Raw genomic sequence first — 12,500 nt, forward strand, 5'->3', positions numbered from 1 at the left:
CACAATAGAAGGGATTGGATTTAGAAAAGAATTCAAGAAAAAAAAAATGAAAAAAAATAAAATAATAGATGCAGGCATAGTTGTGTGGTTAAGAAGTTCGCTTTGCAATCACAGGTTTTCAGGTTCAGTCCCACTGTGCAGCACCTTAGGCAATTTTAAATATCAAATGACAAGGAGGAGGCCATATGAGTGAAATAGGGAGGAAATCAGACAGCGAAGCCTGGTGCAGTCTTCTGCCTAGGGAAGAATTACTGAAGGCCAATCTCTAAATGCTGAACCTTATGAAGGTAATGACAGAGGACCAAGATATCTGGTGCATTGCTGTACTTGAGAAAACCTGCCCACCACAACAGAACCGAGATCCTAAAACCAAGGTGCTACATAAAAAGCATTGGTGTAGGGGCTGGTGCTAGCACCCAGTACAGTCTGTAAGGAAGGGCATCTAGCTGTAGAAACCAAGCCAAAACAGACTATGAAACCTGGTGCAGCCCCTAGCCTTGCCAATTCCTGTCAAGCCATCCAACCCATGCCAGCATGGAAAATGTTGATGATGATAATGATGATAGCTAGGTATAAAGTGGAGAACCGACAGAATTGTTAGGGACTTAGACAAAAATGTTTAGCAGCATTTCTTCCAGCTGTTTACATTCTGAGTTGAAATTTCATCAAGGTCACTTTTTGCCTTCCTTCCATCCATCCATCTCCTTAGGGGTTGATATAATAAAGAACCAATCAAGTATTGAGGAGGGGAGGGGGTCAATGTAATCAATCAACTCCCCTTGGAAATTTGCTGGCCTTCAACCCTACAACAGATTGATATCCTGTTTAGTGGGGAACGTTGTGGCCTTGGTCATTTACACACTATGGAGATCAGATAACTGGCCTTATGAGTACTGAGGCTTTTGAGAAAAAAACAAATAGTATGGTACAGTGTGGCGTACAACTGCCGTGATGTAGCATGATAAATAGTGTGTACCATACAGTGTGGTATACAGTGTTATTTCTTTACTACCCACAAGGGGCTACACACAGAGGGGACAAACAAGGACAGACAAACAGATTAAGTCGATTATATCGACCCCAGTTCGTAACTGGTACTTATTTAATCGACCCCGAAAGGATGAAAGGCAAAGTCGACCTCGGCGGAATTTGAACTCAGAACGTAGCGGCAGATGAAATACCGCTAAGCATTTCGCCCGGCGTGCTAACGTTTCTGCCAGCTCGCCGTGTGGTGTACAGTGTGGCAACTCAAAGGGACAGCCTTGTCACGCTCTGTGTCACACTGAATCTCACTGAGAACTACGTTAATGGCATGTGTCTGTGGAATGCTCAGCCACTCACACATTAGTTTCACAAACACGCTGCTCTGTTGATCGGATCAACTGGAACTCTTCATAATTGTAATTGAGAGAGTGACAATGAATTGTATAAAGTGCTGAGTTGTATGACACTACACTGTGCTACAGTGAAAGGGTGGCACAGCAAAGTAAAAGAATGAACCAAGGAAGATATTAACCTTACCGGAATCTTTCAAATATTCCGTCATATCAAGCACCTCTGGGAACTGGATGTAGTTATTTAGCTTCTTCTTCTGACCGTTTTGTCTGCAAAATACAAAAACACAAATTCAGATTTTTTCTGTTTGGATGGCTGAAGCAGCAGGATTTCCGTCGGATGAAAATAAAGTCTTTTATATTGTTCCAAAAGAAAAGCAAGTTCCTGAAAATTACAGCATGGCACACAACAATTTGGTGCTCTACCCACTCAGTTACTATAGACTTCATATCTTGGCAAATAAATGATTTCTTCATAAGATGACATGGTGAATTCTGTCCAACGATGAAAGAGAACTCAAGCAAATAAGAACTAGGAACTAATGAGAGAGAGCTGGAGCTAACGAGAGAGAGAGCTGGAGCTAACGAGAGAGAGCTGGAGCTAATGAGGGAGTCCTCAGTCAAACCATCCAACCTATGCCAGCTTGGAAAGTGGACGTTAAAAGATGACAATGATGATGATGATGAATATATATACACACACATATACATACACATAAACATGCACTCAAAGGCTTCATACAGTTTCCATCTCCCACCTTCATTTACAAAACATCAGTTGACATCATGTGACATACAGACGATGGGCAAATGTTACAACAACAAACATCAAAAAGAAAAGAAGAAAAAAATCAAAACGGGCCCTAACAAAAATGTTGTTGCAGACACCTGATGTAGGGGTTTCAGATGAATTCAAGGAAATGGTAGCTGTGTGGTGGGGCACTGATACTTGATACATAGTATTTTTGTGGAAAAAAAAGGAAAAAAAAAAAAAAAACCCATGCAGGAAAAAACTAAAGGAGATTACATACTTGTCAAAAACAAACCGAAGCAACTGTAGATTCAGAACTGGGGGTAACTTCTGCAGCTGGATGGTACGAATAGCATTCTGTTTGGTTTTGCAATGCGAACACATGTACTTGTTATCACCTTCCAGTTTCTCTTCCTGCAACAACCAAAATTAATAAAAAAAAGAAAAAAGCAACATTAACAGTAATAACAACAAAGATTCCACAGGGAAGTCTTTATGTGATCACATGAATTGCTAGAAACAGTAGCCAAATCTTCCTCAAACCAAAATCTATTGTCTTAACAAAAACAAAAGGAAATACATGTCATGTAAGCATTATATATATGTGTGTGTATGTGTGTCACTGACATGGTGCTTTTTTACATGTCACTGGCACAGGTGCCTCTCACATGTCACTAGCATGGGTGCATGTCACAGGCACTCACTACAACTATGATTTCACTTAGCTTGACGTGCCTTCTCAAGCACAGCAAATCGCCAAAAGTCTCAATCACTTGTCATCACCTCTGTGAGACTCAATGTCTGAAGATCATGCTTCACCACCTTGTCCCACATCTTCCTGGGTCTACTTCTTCCACAGGTTCCCTCCACAGTTAGAGATCGGCACGTCAAGAGATACTCTTTTACTTGTTTCAGTCATTTGACTGCGGCCATGCTGGAACACCGCCTTTAGTCGAGAAAATCGACCCCAGGACTTATTCTTCATAAGCCTAGTACTTATTCTATCGGTCTCTTTTTGCCGAACCGCTAAGTTACAGGGATGTAAACACACCAGCATCGGTTGTCAAGCGATGATGGGGGGACAAACACAGACACACACACACACATATATATATATATATATATATATACGACGGGCTTCTTTCAGTTTCTGTCTACCAAATCCACTCACAAGGCTTTGGTCGACCCGAGGCTATAGTAGAAGACACCTGCCCAAGATTCCACGCAGTGTGACTGAACCCGGAACCATGTGGTTGGTAAGCAAGCTACTTACCACACGGCCACTCCTAGGGATATAACTGAGTTAACCCCAGTGCATAACTGGTACTTTAATTAAACCCGGAGGAAGATGAAAGGCAAAAAACTGAGTATTGACAGGTGTTTCTTTTGATGATCCTCTACCAGTTATGTTTCCTTATATATCTTGTGAGCCTTGTGAACAGGTGAAAAGGAGGTGTGTATCTAACACAGTGACTAGGAAACAAAATTCTAACATGTGGTGACTTCACAAGTCCAGTGTTGCAACTGCCCCACCCTTCATCAGAAATGCAGACTCACGTGTAAAAACTCTGCCAGGCAATCGTGCAAGGTCTTGCTGCCACGGATGTTGAGGTCCAGCTCGTAGAACTTGGACGGTGTTTTAGACTTTCCGACACACTGGCTGCAGCTGAAAGAGATGAGAAGTAGGGAGAGGTAGAGCAACAGATGCAGTGAGAGAGAGAGAGAGAGAGAGGAGGAGAGGGAGGGAGGGAGGGAAGGAAAGATAGTGGAAGTGAGGGGAGGAGAGAGAGAGAGGGAAGGAAAAAGAGATGAGGAGAGAGAGTAAGAGGGAAGGAGGGAGGATGGGAAAGAAGGACAGAAAGACAGTTGAACCCTTTAGCGTTCAGATTACTCTGTCAAATGTAATGCTTATTTATTCATATTGTTTCGAATTAACCATGCATTATTTTGTAGCTTTAGGATTTTGATCATCATCATCATCGTTTAAAGTCTGCCTTCCATGCTGGCATGGGTTGGACGGTTTGACAGGAACCACTCGGGTAGAAGACCACACCGGGCTACTTGCGTATGTTTCAACATAGGTTTTTACAGCTAGATGCCCTTCCTAACACCGACCACCCCACAGAGTGGCTTCAGCACAGGCGAGGTCAGTTTTATTGTGGTAACTTCATTTTTAGAATGATACTGTAGGGTTGGTGTGAAAGACCAGATCTGGCTAGTTAAACCCTTTAGCATTCAGATTACTGTCAAATGTAATGCTTATTTATTCACACTGTTTTGAATTAATCCTGTATTATCATGTAACTTTGAGATTCAAATGATGTAATCATTTGTTTTTAGAATGACATTGTCAGGTAGGTGTGAGATGCCAGATATGGCCAGTTAAACACTTTAGCATTTAGAATACTCTGTCAAATGTAACACTTATTTATTCACATTGTTTTGAATTAATTAAGCATTATCTCATAGCTTTGAGATTTCTATGATGTAGCTGTTTAACTTTTAGAATGGCATTGTCAAGTAAGTGCAAGAAGCTGGATCTGGTCAGTTTGAACACAAAACAGATGGAATATTTAGGCTGAATATGGCTTGGCTTGAATGCTAAGGGGGTCAAACATCAGACACATTGCTGTGAGAGATTTTTACCAAACTATCACATACACGCCATTGCAAGAAGCTTTCTTTTTTTATTTCTGTATTGCCTACAAGGGGCTAAACATAGAGGGGACAAACAAGGGATTATGTCGATAAGATTGACACCAGTGCGTAACTGGTACTTAATTTGTCGATCCCGAAAGGATGAAAAGCAAAGTTGACCTCGGCGGAATTTGAACTCAGAACGTAACAGCAGACGAAATACTTCTAAGCATTTCGCCCGGCGTGCTAACGTTTCTGCCAACTCGCCACCTTTTGCTAAACAATCCCCTACATTGCTATAAAGAGGTCTTTACTAAACTATCACATGCCTTATACTGACCGTCATCACCCCAAACCACAGTAATGCTACCCCCAACACCACCACACGGTAGGGGACTGACCAACGGAAAAGACTTACCAAGTGATGTAGGCGTACTCTCCAGAGAACTGCTCTTCTATGACGTTCTTGATGTTCGGATTGTCACTCTGCATTAGCGTTTCCTCCAACAGAGACAGGAACAACTTGGAGAACTCTTGGGCATCCTGTACAGACACACAGACAGACAAGAGGAAATGGAATGAATGGGTAATGCACAACATCACAGAAGTTAATCGTAGTCAGAGAAAGACCGGTGGTGTTACATATTTATTTTTTTATTGCCTACAGGGGACTAAATACAGAGGGGACAAAGGAATTAAGTCAATTACATTGACCCCAGTACGTAACTGGTACTTATCTAATCGACGCCCCCGAAAGGATGAAAGGCAAAGTCTACCTCGGCGGAATTTGAACTCAGAACTCAGAAAATATCGCACACCCGAATATATGGTTTCATACGGGTTAGCTGATTAAGAACACAATCACCTGGCACTTACCTGTTGCTGAGCTGTGTTAAGACCAAGATGTTTGATGAAGTTACTGGGATCAATGTACCTGAGGTTAGATGAGGAAAATTATATTTAGATATGGAATTGAAAGTGTTATTGTGTATATGCATGTTTGTATATATGAAACTCTATGTCAATATACCGTGTTTAAGTTGATGAGTGTGTGTGTGTGTGTATGAGGGGGTACTGAAAAAATCCTGGTTTTAAGGGTATCACGAAAGGCCTGGTTGGAGGCCCAACCTTCTGAGTTCTTTTACAGGGCTTAGAAAAACTGAAGGACTGTTGCAATAAGTGAGTGAACCTAAAAAGGGGAATATGTTGAATAAAATCATAATTGACTGATCCTCCTGTATTTTCTTTTACCTAAAGCCAGGAACTTTACAGCACCCCTTCATATATGTATAGATGTGTGTATACATGTATGTGTGTGTATATATTTGTGTATATACAGATGTGTATTAATACAGATGGGAGTGTAATGTCTTATGCCTCCTTCTTTTTAAAAGGTTTCAGAGATACATACACAAAACATAGATGAGAAATTATACACCCTACATCTATTATATATAACTGAGTGTGGTGTACACGATCATTTACAAAATACAGTTTTGGAAAAAAAAAATGTAAAAAAGTTTAAAAAAGAAAAATATAAAGAAAACAAGTAATATGTATTTGATAAATAAATAAATATAAAAGAAAAAAAAACAAAGAAAAATGTAAAGGACAAAAACAAGCAAAAAGAATATATAAAAGAAAAAAGTGAAAAAATTATGAAAAGAATTCAATAATCCTTTTTTTTTTCTTTAGTTTTAGCTCAGAGCTGCGGCCATGCTGATGCACCGCCGTTAAGAGATAACGTCTTCATGTTGTACATTATTTACATTTGACGGATATTTGTCCTCATCTTGTTTGTTAACACATTTTTTTGGCTGATATACTCTCCAGCCTTCATCAGGTATTTTTCGATGTTATTATTATTATTATTATTATTCAGGTCACTGTCTGGAATCAAACTCAGAATCTTGGGGTTAGTAGCCCGCGAATAATAATAATAATAATAATCCTTTCTACTATAGGCACAGAGGAGTCATAGCAGTCCTAATATTATCTATAATAACAATAATAATAATAATAATAATAAACAAAAAAGGGAGAAACAAGTGGTTTGGAGTTGACCTAGTGACTGACCTTTGTTTACTGAACTGTAACAGGGCAAATATCAATTGTAAATGACCACAAATTGTTGAAGGTGTCCAATCAGAATCTAGAATTATAAATTCATATATACATTTATATACATACATATATATATATATGGGTGATGTTAGGGTTGTTAAATTATAAAGTTACATACAACAAAAACAACAATAAAAAGTTATTGTTGAAAGGACCTCAATACGTTTAGAAGGGACCAAATCCTTACCACCTGATTTTTTAGGAAACAGGTTTTATGTTTTTCCAGCTCCATCACAGTCAGCATGTATGTATGTAGATATATATACATACATATATATATATATATATATATACGTCAAAGACTTTCCGTATTCCTGAGCGTCATACTAATACATCCTTTTGTTATTTACACCACCTGTCCTCGTCTGTTGTTGTTTTTTCGTACATTCTCCCTCCTATATATATATATATATATATACGATATATATACGAGGGGTTGCTGAAAATTTTCCTGGTTTTTGGTAAAAGAACATACTGGAGGATCAGTTAATTATGGTTTCATTCAACATATTTCCCTCTCAGATTCACATATTTATTGCAGGGGGCCTTCAGAAGGTTGGGCCTCCCGTCTGGCCTTTCATGAAACCCTTACAGCCAAGAACATTTCAGCACACCCACCATATATATATATATATACATATACACACACACACTCAATATATATAAGAAAATACAGGCAGGTTAGTTAATTATGATTTTGTCAACATATTCCTCTCTCAGATTCACATACTTATTGCAGTAATCCTTCAGTTTTCCTCGGCCCATTTAAAAAACTCAGAAGGTTGGGCCTCCAACCAGGCCTTTTGTGTAACCCTTGAAACCAGGAACTTTATAGCACCCCCTTGAACACGCTGCAGGCATGCTTATAGAAGGACACAGATGCACACACAAATGCACATCGAAAAACACTCACATATATGCTCAAGTACACACAAGCATTCGCACACACACTCTGGTACCATGTTAAAAGCACCCAGCACACTCTGTGGAATGGTTGGCGTTAGAAAGGGCATCCAGCCATAGAAACCATACCAGAACAGACAATGGAGCCTGGTGTGGCCCCTGGCCTTACCAGCTCCTGTCAAACCAGCCAACCTCTACCAGCATGGAAAACCAATGTTAAAAGATGATGATGATGATGATGATGAAGAGGAACACACAAACTCATGCACACACACACATACATACATGCAGGCTAAAGCACACACAGACACATGCATGTATGCTCAAACATACACACACACACACTATGATAAATACATAATCTCACCTGTGGGACTGTTGGGCGGTTGTTCTTCACGACTCCTCCATTGATAAACAGCTTTTCTCACTTGTTGGTTGTGGAACCATAGCTAACAAAACACAGAGCATAGCAATTAATTAAAAGTCTATTTATTTTCATTAAAATGTTTAATGACAATAGGCGCAGGTATGGCTGCGTGGTAAGCAGTTTGCTTCCCAACCACATGGTTCAGTCCAACCATTCAACCTATGCCAACATGGAAACCAGGCATTAAAGGATGATGATGATGGGTATGTGGCTTCAACAAGGTTCCCACTGTTTAGCAAAACCCCAGCCAAGGGAACAGGTCTGGACAGATCAGCAGGGAAAGAAGATTCTAATGGGCTTGGCTCCAGCCTGGTCTTGTGAGAGCGCACAGTAGCTGTAGCATGGCCAGTAGCATCCATATTGCACTGCATCGCTCGCTGTCACCAGTGGTGCTGTACACTCAAGGCTCATTGGTGGCAGCCAGCTGGTTTGGTGTTGTGAGTGCGTTTGGTAGGCAGAAACTGAAAGAAGCCTGAGCCTGTGATATACATGTGTGTGTGTGTGTTTGTGTGAATATATGTGTATGTGTCTCTCCTTGTCTGACATCACATGATAGTTGTAAATGAGTGTCACTATTCTGTGAGAAGATGTCCAGTTATAGGGAAATATTAACTTGCTTGGAAGCAGGTGAGTGATGGCAACAGGAAGGGCCTCCAGCCAGAGATTATCTGCCTCAAATTCCATCTGATCCATGAAAGCATGGGAAATCATCATCGTTTAATGTCCGCTTTCCATGCTAGCATGGGTTGGACGATTTGACTGGCTACACCAGGCTCCAATCTGATCTGGCAGAGTTTCTTATTTCTTTACTGCCCACAGGGGGCTACACACAGAGGGGTCAAACAAGGACAGACAAATGGATTAAGTCGATTATATCGACCCCAGTGCATAACTGGTACTAAATTTATCGACCCCGAAAGGATGAAAGGCAAAGTTGACCTCGGTGGAATTTGAACTCAGAACGTAACGGCAGATGAAATACCACTAAGCATTTCGCCCGGCATGCTAACGTTTCTGCCAGTTCGCCACCTTGATTTGGCAGAGTTTCTACAGCTGGATGCCCTTCCTAACGCCAACCACTCCAAGAGTGTAGTGGGTGCTTTTACGTGCCACCGGCACGAGGGCCAGTCAGGCGGTACTGGTAACGGCCACGCTCAAATGGTGTTTTTTACGTGCCAACTGGCAAAGATCTCGCTCGAAATTGGATATTAAATGACGATGATGTCTGCAGAAGACTTGACACCCTCTCAGCCTTCACAAGAACGTGCGGATCTTGATTCCCCCACGTAGCGACCCACTCACAGGAATCACCATACACCTGTCACTCCCTCACTACATTCAAAAGACACATGCTGATATCAATCAATCCATATAGTGACCCACCTGTAGGAATGTATTGACGTAACACGTTGCTCCAAGGTTTTTGAGGCCGACAAAAGAATCCTGAAAGGAAATTTCAAAAAAAATAAATAAATAAAATAAATAAATTTACTGTGTTTGCAGCTATATATATATATATATATATATATATATATATATGATATAGGTGGCTATAGCAATTAAAATCCAAAAGGTAAAATTAAGAAATGAGGGTGCAAAATAGCACTTTCACATACTCAGAAGTAGAAAGTGCTACCCACCGGGTGACGTCGTTCATTGTTCGGGTCTTCAATGTCGTGCCATTTGCGCTCGTCTATCTGTCCGAGCCACACCCTTTCTCCGATGCCGTTTAGACAGAATGGGTTGCCACGACAGTTCCGCCTGACAAGAAAAATGCAAACAATAGTAAATACATATAAATATACATATATTATTATATATATGTATATATATATATATGTATATATATATATATATATATATATATATATATATATATATATATATATATATTGCCATCCATTTTTATTTTATTTTATTTTATATTATATATTGTATATTATATTATATATTGTATATTCCATATTCTATACCCCACATTGGTTCTGCAGGAATATAAATAAAACATAAAAAACAGACAGTGTTGGATCTCTTTTAAACTAAATAAAATATATATATATATATATATGTGTATATATATATATATATATATATGTATATATATATATGCATATATATATATATGCATATATATATATATGCATATATGGGTACAGGACAACACCAACTGTGTAAACAACATGAAGTACGAAAACAAATGAGTTAAATACACGAACAATGAGAGAAAAAATGGAAAACACGACAAGTAACACAAAGAACGACCCTGCATCAGTTGTCGGCTGTCTATCTGCTCCTCATTTCGAGCTATGAGTCTTTGAAGACAGTTGCTCCCATAAATTCCAAAATATTGGGTTGTCCGGAATGTTCATGCCGATTTTTAAAGGAAAGCAAAGGGTCAATAAATACTTACTTGCAACTCCCCAATTTGCAGGGCTCCAGGTTAATGTGGTAGGCATATTTCACATGTTCCAATGTCACTTGGTCAGGGTCAGTGGTCTCAATCCAGCCCCAAGCTTCTTTATCGAGTTGCTGTTTAGAAGGCATCCCTACAAAACCTGCAAAATAGAAACGGCAGGAGTAAAAAAAAGAAAAGAAAACAACATATGTAATTTCTAACATTAATACAAATCTACATATTTCACTGGGAGAAGAGGAACCCTAGAAGTACCGACATTTCTTACTTCCTACAAGGACCATAGTGGTCATTTCTGACCGGCATCGAAAATACAGTCTTTTAGCATTTATTGTCTTGAAAGTACTTGGTGACCTTGTCAGTCAGTGCAGGTACCACTTAAAAGCACCCAGTCCACTCTGTAAAGTGGTTGGTGTTACGAAGGGCATCCAACTGTAAAAACCTTGCCTGTGCAAGCGCCACATAAAAAAGCACTCAGCCCACTCAGTGGGGTGGTTGGTGTTAGGAAGGGCATCCAGTTGCAAAAAGCATGAACAAAATAGACACAGAAGTATGGTGCAGTCTTCTGTCTAGCCAACTCCTATCAAACCGTCAAACCCATGCCAGCATGGAAGAAGGGTGTTAAATGACGACGATGACAACCTTCTCAAATACTAGTTAATGTTTGTCACTTAGCGGTAGATTGGCAGAATCGGTGGAGCGTTAGAAAAAAAAATGCCTTGGTGCATTTGCTCCGGTTCCTTACGTTCTGAGTTCAAATCCCGCTGAGATCAGCTTAGTCTTCCATGAAATACGTAGTCAATTTAATTACATCCACTACCCCCACCCGCACCCAACACAAACACCAAATTGCAGCCCTTAATAAGGTGGCGAGCTGGTGGTGGACTAGTATCGAAAGATCGCCCAGTTGTTTACTCTCTTGAGTTCAACAACTGCCGAGGTCAACTTTGCCTTTCATCCTTTCGGGGATCGATAAAATAAAGTACTGGTCAAGGTACTTTGGTCGATGGAATCGACTTGCCACCCCACCCTCCCCATCAAAATTGCTACCCTTGCGCCAATAAGTAGAAAGAATTAATTTTATTTTTTTCGCTCCGAAATTCCATAACGTTTTCTTGCAAGTTGCAATGTGTCTACATATTATTATTACATACAAATGCCTTATGTCATAGAGACATTATTTCATACAAAACCTTATGTTACGAAGACGTAATACATACATAAACACGTTACACACGCGCGCGTTTTTTGTTTTTGTTTTGTTTTGTTTGGTATAAAAGAAAACACAGAAACAGATAATAATAATAATAATAATAATAATAATAATAATAATAATGATGACGATGACAAACCCCAAGTAAAACCCAAATAAGATCTGAATACGTTTGGTTTATTAAACCGACAGATGACATAACAGGGTGGATGGAGGTATAAACATTAATAGCTGTCTTTATATTATGGTTTTGCAACGGTTAAATAGGAATAATAAAAATACCGAAGGAGAGACGTTTGGTGGCTGAGGTTGTAGTTAGTTGATTAACATCGATTTAGGTATCGAAGGATGAAAGGCAAAGTCGACCTCGAAGGGATAATTAACTAGAAACGTAAAAAAGGGCTACAGTTAAATCCCAACGCAATACATTTTTGTTCGACGATCAACCGATTTTGTCAATCCACCAGCGGTTTCCCTTCCCTCGTGATAATAATTTCTAAGACAAGCACGCACAAGGCCAGAAATTTATGCGGAAGGGGTTAATCGATTAAGATCGATTCCTATTAACTTAATTGGGACTTATTTTCCTCTCTGTCTTAGGAAGATGAAAGGGAAAAGTCAACAGGACCTTGGCGGGATTTGAACTCAGAAATGAAAAGAGGCTGAACTAAACACATTCACCACTAATAACAATAGTT

General features: G+C 39.6%; 1 protein-coding gene across 2 annotated transcripts in view; it reads right to left on the minus strand.

Annotated features, from left to right (window-relative positions):
- Positions 1-12,500, minus strand: part of LOC106874893 (ubiquitin carboxyl-terminal hydrolase 48) — a 34,105-nt gene that overhangs the window by 20,102 nt on the left and 1,503 nt on the right. For both annotated transcript variants that reach the window (XM_089341486.1, XM_089341485.1), the window contains exons 2-11: positions 10,587-10,731; positions 9,817-9,937; positions 9,560-9,619; positions 8,117-8,198; positions 6,799-6,874; positions 5,599-5,656; positions 5,141-5,265; positions 3,643-3,751; positions 2,366-2,499; positions 1,522-1,604 (exon numbers count right to left, since the gene is read on the minus strand). In XM_089341486.1, coding sequence (XP_089197612.1) covers positions 1,522-1,604; positions 2,366-2,499; positions 3,643-3,751; positions 5,141-5,265; positions 5,599-5,656; positions 6,799-6,874; positions 8,117-8,198; positions 9,560-9,619; positions 9,817-9,937; positions 10,587-10,720 — 982 coding nt within the window. In that variant the 5' untranslated portion in view covers positions 10,721-10,731. The remainder of the gene's footprint in view (positions 1-1,521; positions 1,605-2,365; positions 2,500-3,642; positions 3,752-5,140; positions 5,266-5,598; positions 5,657-6,798; positions 6,875-8,116; positions 8,199-9,559; positions 9,620-9,816; positions 9,938-10,586; positions 10,732-12,500) is intronic.

The sequence above is a fragment of the Octopus bimaculoides genome, chromosome 24 (genome assembly GCF_046866305.1).
Source record: "Octopus bimaculoides isolate indiv1 chromosome 24, ASM4686630v1, whole genome shotgun sequence".
In the NCBI taxonomy this organism is placed as follows: Eukaryota; Metazoa; Mollusca; class Cephalopoda; order Octopoda; family Octopodidae; genus Octopus; species Octopus bimaculoides.